This window comes from Mustelus asterias, chromosome 25 (genome assembly GCF_964213995.1).
Source record: "Mustelus asterias chromosome 25, sMusAst1.hap1.1, whole genome shotgun sequence".
In the NCBI taxonomy this organism is placed as follows: Eukaryota; Metazoa; Chordata; class Chondrichthyes; order Carcharhiniformes; family Triakidae; genus Mustelus; species Mustelus asterias.
Window position 1 is genome coordinate 44618351 of NC_135825.1, and position 23100 is coordinate 44641450.

A 23100-nucleotide genomic window follows, 5' to 3' on the forward strand; every position below is an offset into this window, starting at 1 on the left:
TTGGTGGGCTTTCTTAACTATAGCATCGGCATGGGGGGACCAGGACAGGTTGTTGGTGAGCTGGACACCTAAAAACCTGAAGCTCTTGTCCCCGTTGATGTACACAGGGACATGTTCTCCTTTACGCTTCCTGAAGTTGATGACAATCTCCTTCGTTTTGTTGACATTGAGGGAGAGATTATTGTTGCTGCACCAGTTCACCAGATTCTCTATCTCATTCCTCTACTCTGTCTCGTCATTGTTTGAGATCCGACCCACTGTGGTGGTGTCGTCAGCAAACTTGAAAATCTAATTGGAGGGGAATTTGGCCACACAGTCATAGGTGTATAAGGAGTATAGTAGGGGGCTGAGAATACAGCCTTGTGAGGCACCGGTGTTGAGGATGATCGTGGAGGAGGTGTTGTTGCCTATCCTTACTGATTGTGGTCTGTGAATTAGAAAGTTCAGGATCCAGTCGCAGAGGGAAGTGCCGAGGCCCAGGCCACAGAGTTTGGAGATGAGTTTCGTGGGAATAATAGTGTTGAAGGCTGAGCTATCGTCAATAAATAGGAGTCTGACAAAGGTGTCCTTGTTATCTAGGTGTTCCAGGGTTGAGTGCAGTGCCAGGGAGATGGCGCCTGCTGTGGACCTGTTGCGGCAGTAGGCAACCTGTCGTGGTGCCAGGTAGTCCGAGAGGCTGGAATTGATTTGTGCCATGACTAACCTTTCGAAGCACTTCATAATGATGGATGTCAGAGCCAACGGCCGATAGTCATTAAGGCACGCTGCTTGGTTTTTCTTTGGTACTGGGATGATGGTCATCTTCTTGAAGCAGATAGGCACCTCAGATTGTTATAGCGAGAGGTTGAGGATGTCTGTGAATACCCCCGCCAGCTGATCCACACAGGATCTGAGTGCTCATCCAGGTACCCCATGCGGGCCAGTCGCCTTCCCTGGGTTGACCTTTGAGAAGGCTCCTCTGACATCTGCAATGGTGACCCCAGATACAGGTTCATCCAGGGCTTCCAGGCTGGAAGGCATGCTCTGACTGACCTCTTGCTCAAAATTGTGTCTGAAATCTGTTCCAGCCTTGTGTGTTTCAGGAAATGGTGAAAACTGCAGCCAATTTTTGATTGGACTGATTTCCAATTCTTCTGGGCAGCCACTGGAATCTCAGGGACTTGGTGGAGAAGAGGTTTGATCCTTCTCTCAGTGTGTCTGTCACTGTGGTGTGGGTACAAGATCTACTCAGCTCCAAGTTACAAGAACTTTGTGTGAATTTAACATGAAGGGGCTTTTAAAGTGAAAATCAATTTGAATTCCTCACATAAGGTGGAAAGTTACCTCATGGTTCTCTGCAGCGGACTTTGAGAGGGAAGTCTCAGCCTTTGTTTATGCCTTTGTTTGAAAGCAGCCCCTTATCAGGCTGATAGCTTCATTTAACTCCAACAACAATGCAGTAAGTCTGCCACTGAAAGATAAAGTCCTTATTCATAATGGCTGCCCCAATATGGTTTGTTTTAAAATTCTTTCATGGGATGTGGATATGATTTGCGAGACAGCATTTATCGCTCATCCCTAATTGCCCTTTAGAAAGTGGTGGTGATCTGCCTTCTTGAACCGCTGCAGTTGATGTGGTGTAGGTACACCCACAGTGCTGTTAGGAAGGGAGTTCCAGGATTTTGACCCAGCGATAGTGAAGGAATGGTGATACATTTCCAAGTCAGGATGGTGAGTGATTTGGAGGGGAACTTGCAGGTGGTGGTGTTCCCGTGTATCGCCTGCCCTTGTCCTTCTAGTTAGTAGAGATTGTGAGTTTGGAACGTGTCGAAGGAGCCTTGCTGCAGTGCATCTAGATGGTATACACTGCTGCCACTGAACGTCAATGGTGGAGGAGTCGAATGTTTGTGGATGGGGTGCCAATCAAGTGGGCTGATTTGCGCTGGATGGTGTCGAGCTTCTTGAGTGTTGTTGGAGCTGCACTCATCCAGGCAAGTGAAGAGTATTCTATCATACTTCTGACTTGTGCCTTGTAGATGGTGGACTGGCTTTGGGGAGTCAGGAGGTGAGTTACTCACTGCAGGATTCCTAGTCTCTGATCTCGCGGTAAGCTGCAAGCAACAACTGTGCCATTGTGGCAGATAAGAACATAAGAACTAGGAGCAGGAGTAGGCCATCTGCTCAATAAGATCAAGGCTGATTTTTTCGTAGACTCAGCTCCATTTACCCACCTGCTCACCATAACCCTTAATTCCTTTACTGTTCAAAAATTTATCTATCCTTGCCTTAAAAACATTCAATGAGATACCTTCAACTGCTTCACTGGGCAGGGAATTCCATAGATTCACAACCTTTTGGGTGAAGAAGTTCCTCCTCAACTCAGTCCTAAATCTGCTCCCCCTTATTTTGAGGCCATGCCCCCTAATTCTAGTTTCACCTGCCAGTGGAAACAACTTCCCTGCTTCTATCTTATCTATTCCCTTCATAATCTTATATGTTTCTATAAGATCTCCCTTCATTCTTCTGAATTCCAATGAGTATAGCCCCATCTACTCAGTCTCTCCTCATAAGCCAACCCTCTCAACTCCGGAATCAACCTAGTGAATCTCCTCTGCACCCCCTCCAGTGCCAGTATATCCTTTCTCAAGTAAGGAGACCAAAACTGTGCACAGTACTCCAGGTGTGGCCTCACGATCACCTTATACAGCTGCAACATAATCTTGCTGTTTTTAAACTCCATCCCTCTAGCAATGAAGGACAAAATTCCATTTGCCTTCTTAATTACCTGCTGCACCTGCAAACCAATTTTTTGTAATTCATGCACAAGGACACCCAGGTCCCTCTGCACAGCAGCATGCAGCAATGTTTTACCATTTAAATAATAGTCCATTTTGCTGTTATTCCTACCAAAATGGATGACCATTCACTTTGACATCATTGATTTTAAAACCACCCGATCCTCATCATCACCTGTGCTAGGGAGGGTGGGGAAGATTGGGAATGGTGCGGGGGGATGGGAGGGGTGGTCTGGTCTGGCCAGTTACTGTTTTAAATGGCAGGTGCCAAATATGCGTGTACTAAACTCTAATTCTTGTGAGCACAGTTAAAAAGGGAAATGCAATTATTTAATAGGCTGCACAAACTAGCAACACGACTGATCTCCAATGTAACAGAAATAAGCAGAAGGACAGATTAGACAATTTAAGTTTGAATGATTCAAAAGAAGGAGATTATGAGAAATCCCAGTGCAGTATGGAGAGTTTTAAATGGCATTGAGAAGATGACACCTTTTTCTAAGCCCCTCGATCAGTTGTGGGTAATTTAGTTTTAGCTAATCAATCATCTCATACTTTGTCCCATTTAATGAAACAGCTCCATTTCATCTCTCCTGATATCAGGCAGCATCCGAGTGAATCTCTAATGTATTTTCTCTAATACCTCCACATCCTTCCTATAGTGTCAAGCCCAAAACTGCCCAAATGTGGTTTACTAAAACTTGATGATTAAACATTACACATTGGCATTAATACTCATGTATTAATATACTCCTTATGATAAAACCATAGAACCCCTACAGCGCAGAAAAAGGCCATTGAGCCCATCAACCTTCCAAAAGAGTATCCCACTCAGGCCCACCCCTTCACCCTATCTCCATAACCCCATGCATTTACCGTGGCCAATCCACCTAACCTACACATCTTGGGACACTAAGGAAGGTGATGGCCTAATGATATTATCTCTAGACAATTAATCCAGAACCTCAGCTAATGTTTTGGGGACCCAGGTTCGAATCCCACCACGGCAAATGGTGAAATTTGAATTCAATAAAAATTATCTGGAATTAAAAATCTACTGATGACCATGAAACCATTGTCGATTGTCAGAAAAATCCATCTGGTTCACTAATGTCCTTTAGGGAAGGAAATCTGCCATCCTTACCTGGTCTGGCCTACATGTGACACAGAACCACAGCAATGTGGTTGACTCTCAACTGCCCTCTGAAATGGCCAAGCAAGCCACTTGGTTCAAGGGTGACTAGGGATGGGCCAGTCAGCGACGCCAGTGTCCCACGAATGAATAAAATAAAACTAAGAGGCAATTTAGCATGGCCAATCTACCTAACCTGCACATCTTTGGAGTGTGGGAGGAAACAGGAGCACCCGGAGAAAACGCACGCAGACACGGGGAGAACATGCAGACTCCACACAGACAGTGACCCGAGGCCGGAAATGAACTCGGGTCCCTGGCGCTGTGAGGCAGCAGCACGAATCGCTATGCCACTGTGCCACTCCAACACCCATGATTCCATTAGGTTTCGTTATGGCCTGATCCACTTGAGGGACTGTCTTTTGTGCCTTGGTGAACCTGAGCCTCAAATACCTTTGAACATCAAACGACTTCCTCTAAAATGTAACATCCCCACTTCTTCAATCCTGTGGGTCACTGCACACTTCAAATTATGCAGAAAGTAACCTTAACTTGTAGTCTGTTTCTGACATTCTAATCAGCTTCTCAACCCAATTTGCTACTTTCTCCCTAACTTAAGCATAATTAAGGACCCCACGCACCCGGACATTCTCTCTTCCACCTTCTTCCATCGAGAAAAAGATACAAAAGGCTGAGGTCACGTACCAACCGACTCAAGAACAGTTTCTTCCCAACTGTCATCAGACTCTCGAATAGACCTACCTCGCGTTAGGTTGATTTTCTCTACGCCGTAGCTATGACTCTAACACTACATTCTGCACTCTCTCCTTTCCTTCTCTATGTACGGTACTCTATGTCTGCGTAGCGTGCAAGAAACAATACTTTTCATTGTATACTAATACATGTGACAATAATAAATCAAATTAAATCCAGAATCCCATCATCTTCTCGAGGAGTTTCCTGTGTTATACCTTGGCAAAGACTTTCTGTAATCCATATTTATCATTTTCCCTGTCTACTATATCTAGTACTTCCTCACAGACTCTCTCAGGTCTGTTGATCATAATCTTTCTCTTTGAACTGTGTTGGCTGCTCCAAATTATTTTTCATTCATCGAGAACTTTAGGATTTCTACCTGTAATTAAAGATCCAAAAAATGTTCCTGACCAGAGAATTTGAACTAACTGGCCTGTAATTACCTGTGCTCACCCTGTATCAATATATACAAAGCTCATTCTCTCAAACTCTGACATGTAGAACTCTCAATATAACCTCACAGATTGTGATTGCTTCCCACAGGATCCGTGGAGGAATCTCATCAGATTCCAGTCCTCTTGTTCACAGTTACTGGGGATGAGTGATCCATTAAGCATATTGATCGGGTGGTGTTGGGGTAATGCCACCTAGTCGAGAGGCTCTGATGTTTAAATCCCACCATGGCAGCTGCTAGAATGTTCAATTCAAATTCATAAAGATCAGGACCCACAGCAATGTGGTTGACTCTTAACTTCAGTTCCAGGGTAATGAGGGATGGGCAACGATTGCCAGTGACACTCACATCCCATGAAAGAAAATGAAGCTGGCGAATGTTGTACATTTAGATTTTGCGATGCTGTCATTCGAGTCGGGATGACCTGGGGTTGGGGCGTTGGAAGTGGCGGGGGCCGGGGGGGGGGGGGGGGGATTACCCAAAGGACATTGATCCTACCTTCAAAGGTTCTGTGCAGAGCTACATGTGGGGTGTGCGGCGCCTGTTCTGCTGCTGGGTTCTTGATGAAATTCCTTTGTGCAAAGCTCCTGTAGTTATTAAGCTGTTGAAGTATTTCATACAGTACATCCCCTGAAAAGAGAAAGCAGAACAAATCCTTTTTATTCAAGGATTTCTGGATTTTACCAGCATCATCAGCAGGGATTGTCTCAATGTTGGCAGCTGGTGTGTGTAAGGGAAGCCTTTAAAGGCGATGGATTCAAAGTCAGGGCAAGCATTGCTAGTCTCGATTGTAGACTGAACCAATCTCTGTCCTTCTGATCCAGTACTGCCTTCATAGACAAAGAGCCTGGAGGTATGTTATCAAGATTCACATGAAGAATGACCTTTGGCTAACGTGCCAGAGAGCTGTGGAAACATGGCATCAAACCAGAGCCAGGATTATAGTTTAAGTTTATTTATGAGTGTCACAAGTAGACTTACATTAACACTAACGAAGTTACTGTGAAAATCCCCTAGTTGCCACACTCCAGTGCCTGTTCGGGTTCACTGAGGGAGAATTTAGCATGGCTAATGCACCTAACCAACACATCTTTCGCACTGTGGGAGGAAACCGGGAATCGAACTCAGTCCCAGGCGTTGTGAGGCAGCAGTGCTAACCACTGTGCCGGTTCATTCCTGCCCACTGACACACTCTTAGTGGTTTTCAGAATCATAAACAGATAGACCTTTGATATATCATGGTCGAGAATCATGGAAACCCTACAGTGCAGAAAGAGGCCATCTGGCCCATCGAGTCTGCACCAACCACAATCCCACCCAGGCCCTACCCCCATATCCCTACACATTTACCCGCTAATCCCTCTAGCCTACGCATCTCAGGACACTAAGGGGCAATTTTAGCATGGCCAATCAACCTAACCCGCACATCTTTAGACTGTGGGAGGAAACCGGAGCACCCGGAGGAAACCCACGCAGACACAGGAAGAATGTGCAAACTCCACACAGACAGTGACCCAAGCCGGGAATCGAACCCAGGTCCCTGGAGCTGCGAAGCAGCGGTGCTAACCACTATGCTACCTTGCCATCTACTTTGGTACAGAGTAAAGAACCATCCCTCCTTTCCTCCCATTCCTCATCCCATTCCTCATCCCATTCCCAATCACATTCCGGTCCCCATCCCGGTCCCCACCCCATCCCTAATCACATTCCCAATCCCATGGATAAACAGGTGAGCTGTTCCCAGATTTCCACCGTTTTAGCTCTAGGAGCTAGCCATTGGTGGAGGCGCAGGGTCAGTTGCAATGAGCCCCCTTCTATTCTTCCCTTGGTTATCAGGGTGCGTGTTTAATGGTACTGCTTTATAGAGGATTAGAGTTCCTAGCCCCATCAGTATGGAGTATCTCAGGTTGTTACAAACAGCACCCATTCTTCAATACAAGACATACCAGAGTCTCACACTGAGTTCCTATCAATATGGTTTGAATCACTCCAATCTGCTATTTGCTCCCTCCCAGTGCATTGAAAGATCTCTGCCTAAATTCATCAATAACATTTTTTGTAACGTGACTTAGGGCAGAATTTTACTGGCTTGCCATACCCAACGATGGGCAGAGCAAACCGGTAAAATCGCCAGAGAGGCAAGAAATTAGGATCAGGCCCGAATTCTCGGCTCTCGCGATTTTATGAGAGCCGGATTTCTGGCAAGGTCAGCCTCTTGTCCATTTCTGGACGAGATATATATTTCTAAATAATTTATTTAGATATATTTAAATGTTAATTTCCATGAGTTTAGCGAGCCCGGCACTCACTTGCCTTTATGGCTTCGCCAGGAGAGGTTTTCTCCAGCGAGGAAAACACGTGCTCCCCAAGAACGGTGAACAGTAGTGTTGGCCTCGCCGGTGGAACCGGAGGGTATTGAGACCGCCCGGGGATGCTGAGGGCAAGGGGGGTTGCCCCTTGGGCACTGCCACCCTGGCACCACCAGCCTGGCATGTTGGCACTGCCAGCTTGGCACCTGGGCAATGCCCAGTAGGCATCTTGGCACTGCCTCCCGGGCAGTGTCGGGGCAGGGCAGTTTCGGGGAGGTGGAAGAGGGGATCCGCTGCGCACTCTGCAATGGGATTTGATCGCAGGGGTAGGGGGGACCCAATTGGTCTGGACGTGAGGGCGGGGCGATTCGGGTGAGAGGGGACTAGATGCCCATGCGTTGTAGGGCTGTGGGCCCCCATGATTGCGGTGAGGGGGGAGCTGATTGAAGCTGCCTGCAGTAGCAGAGGCCTGACAGCTCTCTCTCTCTCTGTGTCAGACTCTGCGGTTGACATTGAGCATGTGCAGAATCAGAGGTCTCTACAGGCTGGCTGGCAAATTAAGCCAACCCACTAGAAACTGTCGAGATCCTTCTGTGACTGATTAAGTGCATAAGATTGGGGGTGAAAAATCAGATCAGGAACTCTCCTATTTTCACGCTAGCTTATCACTTAGAAAAAATCTCATAAAATTCCGCCCTTAATCTCTACATGTTTATGGCAAACTCCCAATGTCCGAACTCACCAACCTCTTGTATTGTCCATCTTGGTGGGTCTCCACTCACCTGGGTCCATTCTTTCTGATCTCATTGTACAACAGAACATTTCTGTTAATGGATTCTCTTCCCAGGTCAGAAGATCACCTCGGAAATCTAACAGAGATCCCCCTTCTCATTCTCACTTACATGCTCCACTTTGGCAACATTATCAGCCATGAGTCAACTTCTATTCTACACCAATGGTACCTGGTACTACCTGACCATCAGCACTCATGATCCTTGCCACCCTGCCACACTGCCACTTGCCAACCCCTGCCACTCACCAACCTTGCCATCCCCTGCCAACCTCCCGCCACTCGCAATCTTCACACCACATACACTGCTCAATACATCCCAGACTGGTACACTATGCTACTCTCCCCATCTACCAGGTATATCCCAGACTGGTACACTGTGCTACTCTCTCCATATACCCGATATATCCCAGATCGGTACACTGTGCTACTCTCCCCATATACCTGGTATATCCCAGACTGGTACACTGTGCTACTTTCCGCATATACCCGGTATATCCCACACTGGTACACTGTGCTACTTTCCCCATACACCCCAGACTGGTACACTGTGCTATTTTCCCCCTATATATCCCATTCTGGTACACTGTACTACTTTCCCCATATACCCGATATATCCCAGATCAGTAAACTGTGCTTCTCTCCCCATATACCCGATATATCCCAGATCGGTACATTGTGCTACTGTCCCCATGTACCCGGTATATCCCAGTCTGGTACACTGTGCTACTCTCCTCATATACTCGATATATCCCAGATTGGTACGCTGTGCTATGTTCCCCATTTACCCGATATATCCCAGACTGGTGCACTGTACTACTTTCTCCATATACCCAACATATCCCAAACTGGTACACTGTGGTACTTTCCCCATATACCTGATATATGCCAGACTGGTACACTGTACTACTTTCCCCATATACCTGGTATATCCCAGATCGATACACTGTGCTTCTCTCCCCATATACCCGATATATCCCAGGCTGATACACTGTGATACTTTCCCCATATACCCGATATATCCCAGACTGGTACACTGTGCTACTCTCCTCATATACTCGATATATCCCAGATTGGTACGCTGTGCTATATTCCCCATTTACCCGATATATCCCAGACTGGTGCACTGTACTACTTTCTCCAGATACCCGACATATCCCAGACTGGTACACTGTGCTAATCTCCCCATATACCTGATATATCCCAGACTGGTACACTGTACTTGCTTTCCTCATATACCTGGTATATCCCAGATCGATACACTGTGCTTCTCTCTCCATATATCCAATATATCCCAGCCTGATACACTGTGATACTTTCCCCATATACCCGATATATCCCAGACTGGTACACTGTGCTTCTTTCCCCATATACCCCAGGCTGGTACACTGTATTACGCTCCCCATATACTCGATATATCCCATGCAGCAAAAAATTGCAACAAATTCCCAGTGAAAGTTTGTGTAGTTCTCACCTGAACTGGGCGACCGGTACCGGAAGTCGTCTTTGGTAAGCAGACAGAGGGCCTTTCCATTCATTTCAAACTTGTTTTCCTCAATAAATCGCAGGGAATATTCTCTCTCTGCCCATTTCAGCCACTGCATAACATCTGCCTTGCTCCACAGAGAAGGCTGAGTTTCTGTTACAGATCAAAACACATCCAGTGTTACAGGAACATCCAGCCTGTATTGACACTAACACCAGCCTTTAAAACACACTCACTTCTGGTAACCAAGAAACTGCCATATTGTTAAAATCTCACCTGCTTCACTAACGTCCTTTAGTGAAGGAAATCTGCTGTCCTTACTCCGTCTGGCCTTCATGTGATTCAGACTATTAAGCTCTCTCTGAAAAGGCTTGGCCAGTCACACAGATGTGTCATACCCTCTACAAAACAGTCTAAAAAGAACCTGACCAATCACTCAACATCACACCGGGCACTGGCAACAACAAAGGCAAATCCTGTCCAGTCAACCATCAAAATCCTCTTCTAATCAGAGAGTCCCTACAGTGCAGGAGGAGGCCATTTGGCTCAACGAGCTTTGGGTTCACGGATCAGACACATGCCATTCACTTTGATTGTAATGTCTCTCGGCCTATAGGTTTCCCGGCTGCGTAAGGAGGGTCTGGCCTATTTCAAAGGGCTGACTTGGTTAATCTTTTGCTGCCTCAATGATGCAATGCTCTCAGCTAGCCAAGTAAATGTCAGTGCTTGGCATAAACCCAGCTGGTCATTTACCTGATTCAAGCTGGAAACTCCCGATCCTTTGGGTGTATCCAGCACTCCTTAAGGAACCTTTCAAAAATAACTTTCTCTACACATGAGCCACTGAAAGAACTTGAAGTGAAATTTTTAGGCATATAGTGTGGGAACAACAGCTTTTATAATGAAACTCAATGCAGTAAACTGTCAATTCAAGAATCATCTTGAGAGCAAGAGATAAACCCACAAACCAGTGAAAGGAAAAGAAAAGTAGAATGAATCAGATCGAATGACTCCGAGTGCAATCAGTGCTGGCAGAGGTACTGGAGCAGATAGCAAGCATCGAGTCGGAGGCAGTCAATCCAGATTGAGAAGGGGGCCGAGGAGGATAAGTTTGAAAATGAGTATCTATTTACTGACAGGAATGGGGAAGAAACTAATCAAGCTGGACATGGGCCCATTACAATTGTCTAAAACGTGAAACTTTCTTTTTAATAAGTCAGTGCAGACTCGATGGGTTGAATGGCCTCCTTCTGCACAGTATGGGCTCTATGGCTAAGAAGATAATAAAGATTAAAAATTAGTAGCATGACAATGAGACCGCAAGCATGTCACATAGTGCACTGATTGGAGGTTGACAATGGGTTGTTGTCTGGATCCCTGTCCTTCTTTTCTTGGGTCTATAGAAGGTTTAAGAAAACCCAAAATTGTGTCTTCAACCCCTTACTATACTCCTTATACACCTATGACTGTGTGGCCAAATTCCCCTTCAACTCCATTTTCAAGTTTGCTGATAACACCACCGTATTGGGTCGGATCTCAAACAATGATGAGACGGAGTACAGGAACGAGATAGAGAATCTGGTGAACTGGTGTGACAATAGTCTCTCCCTCAATGTCAGTAAAGTAAAGGAGATAGTCATTGACTTCAGGAAGCGTAGGGGAGGATATGACCCTCTCTACATCAATAGGGATGAAGTGGAAATAGTTGAGAGCTTCAAGTTTCTAGGTGTCCAGATGACTAACGATCTGTCCTGGTCCCTCCATGCTGACGCTATAGTTAAGAAAACCCACCAAAGCCTCTGCTTTCTCAGGAGGCTAAGGAAATTCAGCATGTCCACTACAACTGTCACCAACTTTTACAGATGCCCCATAGAAAGCACCCTTTTTGTACGTATCACAGCTTGGTATGGCTCCTGCTCTGTCCAAAACCTCAAGAAACTACAAAGGGTTGTGAACATAGCCCAGTCCATTGCACAAACCAGCCTCTCATCCATTGACTCTGTCTATACATCCCACTGCCTTGGAAAAGCAGCCAGCATAATCAAGGACCTTACGCATCCTGGACATACTCTCTTCCACCTTCTCCCATCGAGACAAAGATACAAAACTCTGAGAACACATACCAACCAACTCAAGGATAGCTTCTTCCCTGCAGCCATCAGACTCTTGAATGGACCTACCTTATATTAAGCTGATCTTTCTCTACACCCTAGCTACAACTGTAACACTATATTCTGAACCCTATCCTTTCCCTCTCCCCAATGTACTCTATGTACTATATGTTTTGCCTTTATAGCTTGCAAGAAACAATACTTTTCACTGTATCTCAATACATGTTACAATAATAAAATAAAATCAACTCCCACAGACCTGGAATAGATTTACGAAGTATGGATGTTTCTGACTGTGACTCTAAGAGCAAACACTCACATATACTTCACAGCAGAGTCATAAAGCAACATTGGACACTGAGCTAAACAAGGAGATATTCAGAAAGATTGATCAGAGAGATAGGGTTTAAAGAGCAAGGATTAAAGAGAGGCGGAGAGGTTTACGGAGTGAATTCCAGAACTTAATGTCCTCACAGCTGAAGGCACGGCCACCAATAGTGGAATGATTAGTATTCGAAATTCTCAAATGAACACACAGCTCAGAGGGTTGATTGGATGGAGGAGATTGCAGAGATAGGACAGGCACAGCCATGGAGGGAATTGAGAATGAGGAACAGAATTTCAACATTGAGGCATTGCTTATCTGGGAGCCAATGTAGGTCAGCGGACACAGGAGTGCTGGCGAGTGGGGTTTGGTGTGAGTTCGGATACAGGAGTGATGGTGAGTGGGGTTTGGTGTGAGTTAGGATACAGGAGTGATGGTGAGTGGGGTTTGGTGTGAGTTAGGGCAAGGAGTGATGGTGAGTGGAATTTGGTGTGAGTTAGGATACAGGAGTGATGGTGAGTGGGGTTTGGTGTGAGTTAGATACAGGAGTGATGGTGAGTGGGGTTTGGTGTGAGTTAGGGCACAGGAGTGATGGTGAGTGGGGTTTGGTGTGAGTTAGGATACAGGAGTGATGGTGAGTGGGGTTTGGTGTGAGTTAGATACAGGAGTGATCGTGAGTGAGGTTTGGTGTGAGTTAGATACAGGAGTGATGGTGAGTGGGGTTTGGTGTGAGTTAGGATACAGGAGTGATGGTGAGTGGGGTTTGGTGTGAGTTAGATACAGGAGTGATGATGAGTGGGGTTTGGTGTGAGTTAGGATACAGGAGTGATGATGAGTGGGGTTTGGCGTGAGTTAGGGCAAGGAGTGATGGTGAGTGGGGTTTGGTGCGAGTTAGATACAGGAGTGATGGTGAGTGGGGTTTGGTGTGAGTTAAATACAGGAGTGATGGTGAGTGGGGTTTGGTGTGAGTTAGGATACAGGAGTGATGGTGAGTGGGGTTTGGTGTGAGTTAGGGCACAGGAGTGATGGTGAGTGGGGTTTGGTGTGAGTTAGGGCACAGGAGTGATGGTGAGTGGGGTTTGGTGTGAGTTAGGATACAGGAGTGATGGTGAGTGGGGTTTGGTGTGAGTTAGGATACAGGAGTGATGATGAGTGGGGTTTGGTGTGAGTTAGGATACAGGAGTGATGGTGAGTGGGGTTTGGTGTGAGTTAGATACAGGAGTGATGGTGAGTGGGGTTTGGTGTGTGTTAGATACAGGAGTGATGGTGAGTGGGGTTTGGTGTGAGTTAGATACAGGAGTGATGATGAGTGGGGTTTGGTGTGAGTTAGATACAGGAGTGATGGTGAGTGGGGTTTGGTGCGAGTTAGGATACAGGAGTGATGGTGAGTGGGGTTTGGTGTGAGTTAGGATACAGGAGTGATGGTGAGTGGGGTTTGGTGTGAGTTAGGGCACAGGAGTGATGGTGAGTGGGGTTTGGTGTGAGTTAGGATACAGGAGTGATGGTGAGTGGGGTTTGGTGTGAGTTAGGATACAGGAGTGATGATGAGTGTTGTTTGGTGTGAGTTAGGATACAGGAGTGATGGTGAGTGGGGTTTGGTGTGAGTTAGGGCACAGGAGTGATGGTGAGTGGGGTTTGGTGTGAGTTAGGATACAGGAGTGATGGTGAGTGGGGTTTGGTGTGAGTTAGGATACAGGAGTGATCGTGAGTGGGGTTTGGTGTGAGTTAGGATACAGGAGTGATGATGAGTGGGGTTTGGTGTGAGTTAGGATACAGGAGTGATGATGAGTGGGGTTTGGCGTGAGTTAGGGCAAGGAGTGATGGTGAGTGGGGTTTGGTGCGAGTTAGATACAGGAGTGATGGTGAGTGGGGTTTGGTGTGAGTTAAATACAGGAGTGATGGTGAGTGGGGTTTGGTGTGAGTTAGGATACAGGAGTGATGGTGAGTGGGGTTTGGTGTGAGTTAGGGCACAGGAGTGATGGTGAGTGGGGTTTGGTGTGAGTTAGGGCACAGGAGTGATGGTGAGTGGGGTTTGGTGTGAGTTAGGATACAGGAGTGATGGTGAGTGGGGTTTGGTGTGAGTTAGGATACAGGAGTGATGGTGAGTGGGGTTTGGTGTGAGTTAAATACAGGAGTGATGGTGAGTGGGTTTTGGTGTGAGTTAGGATACAGGAGTGATGGTGAGTGGGGTTTGGTGTGAGTTAGGGCACAGGAGTGATGGTGAGTGGGGTTTGGTGTGAGTTAGGATACAGGAGTGATGGTGAGTGGGGTTTGGTGTGAGTTAGGATACAGGAGTGATGATGAGTGGGGTTTGGTGTGTGTTAGGATACAGGAGTGATGGTGAGTGGGGTTTGGTGTGAGTTAGGGCACAGGAGTGATGGTGAGTGGGGTTTGGTGTGAATTAGGATACAGGAGTGATGGTGAGTGGGGTTTGGTGTGAGTTAGGACACAGGGGTGATGGTGAGTGGGGTTTGGTGCGAGTTAGATGCAGGAGTGATGGTGAGTGGGGTTTGGTGTGAGTTAAATACAGGAGTGATGGTGAGTGGGGTTTGGTGTGAGTTAGGATACAGGAGTGATGATGAGTGGGGTTTGGTGTGAGTTAGGACACAGGAGTGATGGTGAGTGGGGTTTGGTGTGAGTTAGATACAGGAGTGATGGTGAGTGGGGTTTGGTGTGTGTTAGATACAGGAGTGATGATGAGTGGGGTTTGGTGCGAGTTAGGATACAGGAGTGATAGTGAGTGGGGTTTGGTGTGAGTTAGGATACAGGAGTGATGGTGAGTGGGGTTTGGTGTGAGTTAGATACAGGAGTGATGGTGAGTGGGGTTTGGTGTGAGTTAGGGCAAGGAGTGATGGTGAGTGGGGTTTGGTGCGAGTTAGATACAGGAGTGATGGTGAGTGGGGTTTGGTGTGAGTTAAATACAGGAGTGATGGTGAGTGGTGTTTGGTGTGAGTTAGGATACAGGAGTGATGGTGAGTGGTGTTTGGTGTGAGTTAGGATACAGGCAGCAGTATTCTGCAGGAGCTCAAGTCAATGGAGGAGAGAATGTGGGAAGTTAGCGAAGGAGTGTGGCCAAATGGCCAAATATGGAAGTAACAAAGGTTTGGGTGAGGATTTCTGCAGTTGATGAGCTGGGCCAGCGTGCACTCAAGCAACATAACAGAGATGGAATTCGACATCCTTAATGTGGAGATCTGGACAAATATGACTTCAAGGTTCATGGTGGGAGATATAGGAGGGATGTCCGAGGTAGGTTCTTTACTCAGAGAGTGGTTGGGGTCTGCAATGGATGGCCTGCAGTGATAGTGGAGTCGGACACTTTAGGAACTTACAAGCGATTATTGGATAGGCACATGGAGCACACCAGAATGATAGGGAGTGGGATAGCTTGATCTTGGTTTTGGACAAAGCTCGGCACAACATCGCGGGCCGAAGGGCCTGTACTGTTCTATGTTCTACGGTTACAAGCAATGTGGTTCAGTCTCAGGCAGTTGGTATACAGAAGGGTGGCATGGTGGTGAGAGGGGGCGGCGTGGTGGTGAGAGGGGGCGGCGCGGCAGTGAGAGGGGGCGGCGCGGTGGTAAGCGAGGGTGGCGCGGTGTTGAGAGGGGGTGGCGCGGTGGTAAGCGAGGGCGGCGCGGTGTTGAGAGGGGGCGGCGCGGTGGTGAGAGGGGGCGGCACGGTGGTGAGAGGGGGCGGCACGGTGGTGAGAGGGGGCGGCACGGTGGTGAGAGGGGGCGGCACGGTGGTGAGAGGGGGCGGCACGGTGGTGAGAGGGGGCGGCACGGTGGTGAGAGGGGGCGGCACGGTGGTGAGAGGGGGCGGCACGGTGGTGAGAGGGGGCGGCACGGTGGTGAGAGGGGGCGGCACGGTGGTGAGAGGGGGCGGCACGGTGGTGAGAGGGGGCGGCACAGTGGTGAGAGGGGGTGGCACGGTGGTGAGAGGGGGCGGCACGGTGGTGAGAGGGGGCGGCACGGTGGTGAGAGGGGGCGGCACGGTGGTGAGAGGGGGCGGCACGGTGGTGAGAGGGGGCGGCACAGTGGTGAGAGGGGGCGGCACGGTGGTGAGAGGGGGCGGCGCGGTGGTGAGAGGGGGCGGCGTGGTGGTGAGAGGGGGTGGCGGGTGGTGAGAGGGGGCGGCACAGTGGTGAGAGGGGGGCGGCACAGTGGTGAGAGGGGGCGGCACAGTGGTGAGAGGGCACGGCGTGGTGGTGAGAGGGGGCGGCGCGGTGGTGAGAGGGGGCGGCACAGTGGTGAGAGGGCACGGCGTGGTGGTGAGAGGGGGCGGCACAGTGGTGAGAGGGGGCGGCACAGTGGTGAGAGGGGGCGGCACAGTGGTGAGAGGGGGCGGCACAGTGGTGAGAGGGGGCGGCACGGTGGTGAGAGGGCACGGCGTGGTGGCGAGAGGGCACGGCGTGGTGGCGAGGGGGGCAGCGCAGTGGTGAGAGGGGGCGGCGCGGTGGTGAGCGAGGGCGGCGCGGTGGTGAGCGGAGGTGGCGTGGTGGTGAGAGGGGGCGGCGTGGTGGTGAGAGGGGGCGGCGCGGTGGTGAGGGGGGCGGCGCGGTGGTGAGAGGGGGCGGCGCGGTGTTGAGAGGGGGCGGCGGGGTGGTGAGAGGGGGCGGCAGGGTGGTGAGCGGAGGCGGTGCGGTGGTGAGAGGGGGCGGCGGGGTGGTGAGAGGGCGCGGCGCGGTGGTGAGAGGGGGCGGCGGGGCGGTGAGAGGGCGCGGCGCGGTGGTGAGCGGAGGCGGTGCGGTGGTGAGCGGGCGTGGCGCGGTGGTGAGCGGGCGCGGCGTGGTGGTGAGAGGGGGCGGCGCGGTGGTGAGAGGGGGCGGCGCGGTGGTGAGGGGGGGCGGTGTGGTGATGAGAGGGGGCGGCGCAGTGGTGAGAGGTGGCAGCGCGGTGGTGAGAGGGGGCGGCGCGGTGGTGAGAGGGGGCGGCGTGGTGATGAGAGGGGGCGGCGTGGTGGTGAGAGGGGGCGGCGCGGTGGTGAGAGGGGGCGGCGGGGTGGTGAGAGGGGGCGGCGGGGTGATGAGAGGGGGCGGTGCAGTGGTGAGAGGGGGCGGCGCGGTGGTGAGAGGGCACTGCGTGGTTGTGAGAGGGGGCGGCGCGGTGTTGAGAGGGGGCGGCGCGGTGGTGAGAGGGGGCGGCGCGGTGGTGAGAGGGGGCGGCGTGGTGGTGAGAGGGGGCTGCGTGGTGGTGAGAGGGCGTGGCGCGGTGGTGAGAGGGCGCGGCGCGGTGGTGAGAGGGGGCGGCGCGGTGGTGAGAGGGCGCTGCGTGGTTGTGAGAGGGGGCGGCGCGGTGTTGAGAGGGGGCGGCGCGGTGGTGAGAGGGGGCGGCGCGGTGGTGAGAGGGGGTGGCGTGGTGGTGAGAGGGGGCTGCGTGGTGGTGAGAGGGCGCGGCGCGGTGGTGAGAGGGCGCGGCGCGGTGGTGAGAGGGGGCGGCGCGGTGGTGAGACATCCCTTTCCTGTCCTAACTCCAACATCATGATTCTGCTTCCCAAATCTATCCATCTCTTCTGGAACTCCATTTCTGAATCCATGTAATCAGATTTTTGCCCCTGCCGCAGTATCAAAATGGCTCTTATCAAATTTACAAACTGGATGCAAGGTGACTGTGACCCTGATGAACTATTCTTCCTCTTCCCTCTCAACCTGGCTTCAGCCTTTGACCATACTATCCTTGTCCACCCTCTCCACTGTTATCCAGCTGGGTGGGAGCACATGTGCTTGTTTCCGTTCTAACCGATCTCACCATAGTCACGGTGTCTCTTACGCATTTCTGCATTGTTACCTCTGGTGTTTGCACAACTATTACAAAATTTTTTTATTTTTTTTTAAAGTGTTCCATTAAATTTATTTTTTTACATTTAAGTGCCAACTGTCTGAATGTTATAACCCAGGATGAAAGCTAAAAGATTTTACATTTAAGCCACAGTATTGGTTATTGCATACAAGTTGAGCTTGTAGATGAGGAATGGGAGAAGGCCAACAATAGATCTCGGGAACACCAGAGGTAACAATGCAGAAATGCGTAAGAGACACCGTGACTATGGTGAGATCGGTTAGAACGGAAACAAGCACATGTGCTCCCACCCAGCTGGATAACAGTGGAGAGGGTGGACAAGGATAGTATGGTCAAAGGCTGAAGCCAGGTTGAGAGGGAAGAGGAAGAATAGTTCATCAGGGTCACAGTCACCTTGCATCCAGTTTGTAAATTTGATAAGAGCCATTTTGATACTGCGGCAGGGGCAAAAATCTGATTACATGGATTCAGAAATGGAGTTCCAGAAGAGATGGATAGATTTGGGAAGCAGAATCATGATGTTGGAGTTAGGACAGGAAAGGGATGTTGAAGATGGGATGTAGTTTTCAAGTACAGAGAGGGGTCAATGGGTTGCTGTTTTGTTGCTTGTTTAAACAAAGACTGAGCATGTGCAAGGACAATGCGTTTCTTGGCGAATGTGCTAAAATAAAAATGAAAGCAGCACTATTCAGGTAAAGGCCCTAGTTTACAAACCACTCAAAAACGGAAATGGGTAATTAGAACACATTTCAGAGGAACATGGAATTCTCAAAGAACTTTCCAGTCAATGACAAACTTTCAAAATGTTTTTTGAACCCGCGACATGGCACGAGCCCCCAACATGGCGCATGCCAGTGACACTGTGTGAGCCAGTGTTACTGTGTGAGCCACTGCCAGTGACACTGTGTGAGCCAGTGTTACTGTGTGAGCCACTGCCAGTGTCCCTGTATGAGCCAGTGTCCTCACCAGTGATCAGTCCATCTGCAAAGCAGTGCCGCCGATTGAGACTGTTAGCGTCACTGAGTTAGCACTGTGTGGTGAACCATCGTTGGTTCACCACTGGGGGTTGTTATTATGTTACTGTTGGGCTAGGGTGTTGTTACTGTGGGGGTTGTACAATGTTGTTGGGTTAGGGTGTTTACCTGTTATAAGTGTTATCATGGCACATTCCAGTGGGGTCCCGCCTCCGGTGGCGAGGTATAAGACCCTCTGCTCCGGCAGGACCCCTTCAGTCTGAACTGGTGTATTCGTGTTAGTAGTTCCATTGTTACACAATAAAAGCCTTCAATATCGAAGCCTTGGTTCCACGTGCTTAATTGTCGCGCATCAATTTTATTGTGTAACAGAAAACTCACAGCTGTACAAAAAAAAAGAGTATGGAACAGATCTTAAAACCGGATCGTCTGACACTGGACCCACGTGCGGTCGGTGCCGCTAACACATTCGACCATTGGTGGAAGTGTTTCGAGGACTACCTGGCAGCCTCGGTAGCTATCACTACAGACAGTGATAAACTCCAGGTCCTCCACGCAAGGGTAAGCGACACGATTTATCTCGCCATTCGTGCAGCTCCCACTTACCCGGGTGCCGTCGAGCTCCTAAAAAAACGATACACGAAGCCACCCAACGAGATACACGCTCGTTACCTCCTCGCTACACAACGTCGGCAGTCGGGCGAAACCATGGAGGACTACGCCAATGAGCTCCTGCAGCTTGCCAGGGGTTGCGATTGTAAAGACGTATCAGCCGAACAATATATGTACGACCTCGCCCGAGACGCGTTCGTAGCAGGGGTAGGGTCCTCGTACATCAGGCTTAAATTGCTGGAAAAGGGGAAACTCGACTTGACCCAAGCAATGGAGATGGCTGTGATGCTGGAAGCGGCGTCGAAGAGCTTGGCGCTGTACCCCGAGGACCACGTGCAGTCAACGTGGCTGGAGCAAGCTCAGCTCCCTCCTCGCCCCGCTAACCCGCGCTCCCAGATCGATCCGACGATGGCGGCAGCTCCAGGTGGCCAGCGATGCTATTTTTGTGGTGGGGCCAAGCATCCACGGCAACAGTGTCCGGCAAGAACGGCAATCTGCAGCCAGTGCGGTAAAAAAGGCCACTACGGCAAAGTCTGCAGGTCCAAGTCTAAAAACGGCAGTGCAGCTTGTAACCCTCCAGAACGGAGACAATCTCCTTCGGCGTCGCAGTACCCACGAGGTCCGACCACGTGCGAACCCAGGACGGCGCCATCGTGGCTGACGGAGGAGGAGGAAGACCACCAGGAGTCGCTGCGTTTGGCGCCCTCGCCCACGTGCGATTCATGGGGGTGGCCATCATGGTCCACGACGACTAGGAGCGACCAGCAGGGGTCCTCAGCATCAACATCGGCAGCATGCAGTGACGCCCAGGGGCCAACGGTGGCGTCGATCTCCCTGGACCAGACCAGGCACTACAGACTTGAAAATTCCATGATGGATATAAAGGTTAGTGGTCGAACTGTGAATTGTCTGTTTGACAGTGGGAGCACCGAAAGTTTCATACACCCTGAAACTGCTAAAAGGTGTGGACTCCGGGTTCTCCCTGCCAAGCAGACAATTTCCATGGCATCACGGTCCCGGTCTGTACCGATCCAAGGACGATGTATGGTAACTCTTGAGGTACAGGGCACAATTTACGAGCAATACAGGCTCCTTGTGTTACCTCACCTTTGTGCGCCAATTCTCCTCGGACTAAACTTTATGGTCCACATGAAGAGTGTGATCCTACAGTATGGTGGGCCACTCCCTTCACTGGCAGTAGGGAATCAGCCGCAGCCTCCAAATTGCCCAAAGCGCCCCGCATGCAATCTATCCAGCCTGAAAATCACTACACCATCCCTTTTTAAAAATCTGGTACCTGGCTGCAAGCCCATCGCTACTAAAAGTAGGCGTTACAGCGCTGAGGACCGGATCTTTATTAGATCTGAGGTTCAGCGGCTCCTCAAGGAAGGGATCATACAGGCCAGTGCTAGTCCGTGGAGAGCGCAGGTCGTGGTAGTCAAAAGCGGGAACAAACCTCGGATGGTCATCGACTATAGTCAGACCATTAACCGTTATACGCAGCTGGATGCGTATCCTCTCCCGCGCATTTCTGATATGGTCAATCAGATTGCGCAGTACCGAGTGTTTTCTACCATAGACCTTAAGTCCGCCTACCATCAACTCCCCATCCGCCCAGAGGACCGACAATATACGGCTTTTGAGGCGGATGGTCGTCTATACCAATTCCTCAGGGTTCCATTTGGTGTCACCAATGGGGTCTCGGTCTTCCAGCGTGCTATGGACCGAATGGTGGGCCAGAACGGGTTGCGGGCTACCTTCCCGTACCTGGATAACGTCACCAACTGCGGCCATGACCAGCAGGACCACGACACGAATCTCCAACACTTTCTGCGCACTGCATCTCGCCTGAATCTGACCTATAACAGGGAGAAGTGCGTATTCCGTACGCGCAGGTTAGCCATCCTCGGATACGTGGTGGAAAACGGGGTCATTGGCCCTGATCCAGACCGTATGCGCCCACTTACTGAACTTCCCTTGCCCGCTAGCACGAAAGCACTGAGGAGATGCCTTGGGTTCTTTTCGTATTATGCACAGTGGGTCCCCAACTACGCGGACAAAGCTCGTCCGCTCATTAAGTCCACGACCTTCCCACTTACGCCGGAGGCCCAATTGGCCTTCAAGGCTTTGAAAAGCGACATCTCGAAAGCCACGATGCACGCGGTGGATGAATCCATCCCTTTCCAGGTGGAGAGTGATGCATCTGATTTCGCCCTAGCCGCCACACTAAACCAGGCAGGCAGGCCCGTCGCGTTCTTTTCCCGCACCCTTCAAGGCCCCGAAATTCGGCACTCAGCGGTGGAGAAGGAGGCTCAGGCCATTGTGGAGGCAGTCAGACACTGGCGCCATTACCTGGCAGGTAAGCGGTTCACCCTGATCACGGATCAACGATCCGTGGCGTTTATGTTCAGCAACACGCAGAGGGGCAAGATCAAGAACGATAAGATCTTGCGGTGGAGAATTGAGCTCTCCACCTATAATTACGATATTATGTATCGTCCAGGGAAGCTCAATGAGCCCTCGGATGCCCTCTCGCGCGGAACATGCGCCATCATGCAGGAGGACCGCTTGAAGGCTCTCCACAATGATCTGTGTCATCCTGGAGTCACCAGACTCTACCACTTCGTCAAAGCCCGCAACCTGCCCTACTCGGTGGAGGATGTCAGGTCAGTGACGAGAAGCTGTCGGATTTGCGCAGAATGCAAACCACACTTTTATCGACCAGACCGGGCACAATTGGTCAAGGCCACTCGCCCTTTTGAGAGGCTGAGTGTGGATTTTAAGGGCCCCCTTCCCTCAACGGACCGGAATGTCTATTTCCTCAACATAATAGACGAGTATTCCCGGTTTCCGTTTGTTGTCCCCTGTGCGGACATGTCAACTGCCACCGTCATCAAGGCATTCAGTGAGCTTTTTACCCTGTTCGGGTACCCCTGCTACATTCATAGCGACAGGGGCTCGTCGTTCATGAGCAACGACTTGAGGCAATTCCTGCTCTCATTCGGGATTGCCTCTAGTAGAACCACGAGCTACAACCCTAGGGGTAACGGACAGGTGGAAAGGGAGAATGCTACAGTCTGGAAGGCTGTCCTACTGGCACTGAAATCCAGGGGCCTTCCAGTCTCCCGTTGGCAGGAGGTCCTTCCAAATGCGCTCCATTCTATCCGCTCCCTCCTGTGTACGGCAACCAATGCTACTCCCCACGAGAGGATGTTCTCATTCCCTCGGAAGTCGTCCTCGGGAACCTCATTGCCAGCCTGGTTGACGTACCCAGGACCCGTCCTTCTGCGGCGACATGTGAGGGCTCGCAGGTCCGACCCCTTGGTCGAACCGGTCCAACTCCTCCACGCCAACCCTCAGTATGCCTATGTGGCATATCCTGACGGGCGAGAGGACACTGTCTCCATTAGAGACCTGGCGCCCGCAGGGGACGTAGCAACTCCTGTCGCTCCTATTCCCCCAGTCACGAATCCACTACTCCTCATTGCTTCCCCAGATGTGGCGCGGTCAGCACACTTTTACTCCCATGTACAGCTTGCCTGAGACTCGGAGATCGGCGCCACCATCATCACCACC

At 50.3% G+C, this 23100-nt stretch overlaps 1 protein-coding gene across 2 annotated transcripts in view; it reads right to left on the reverse strand.

Moving 5' to 3' along the window:
* LOC144511931 (transcription factor ETV7-like) overlaps positions 1 to 23100 on the reverse strand; it is a 68271-nt gene that overhangs the window by 34906 nt on the left and 10265 nt on the right. The window contains exons 1-3 of one of the 2 annotated variants that reach the window (XM_078242409.1): positions 9978 to 10271; positions 9690 to 9854; positions 5615 to 5746 (exon numbers count right to left, since the gene is read on the reverse strand). In XM_078242409.1, the coding sequence (XP_078098535.1) occupies positions 5615 to 5746; positions 9690 to 9854; positions 9978 to 10038 (358 nt within the window). In that variant the 5' untranslated portion in view covers positions 10039 to 10271. Of the gene's footprint in view, positions 1 to 5614; positions 5747 to 9689; positions 9855 to 9977; positions 10272 to 23100 lie in introns of those variants that run through there. The other variant, XM_078242408.1, reaches the window with a different exon arrangement.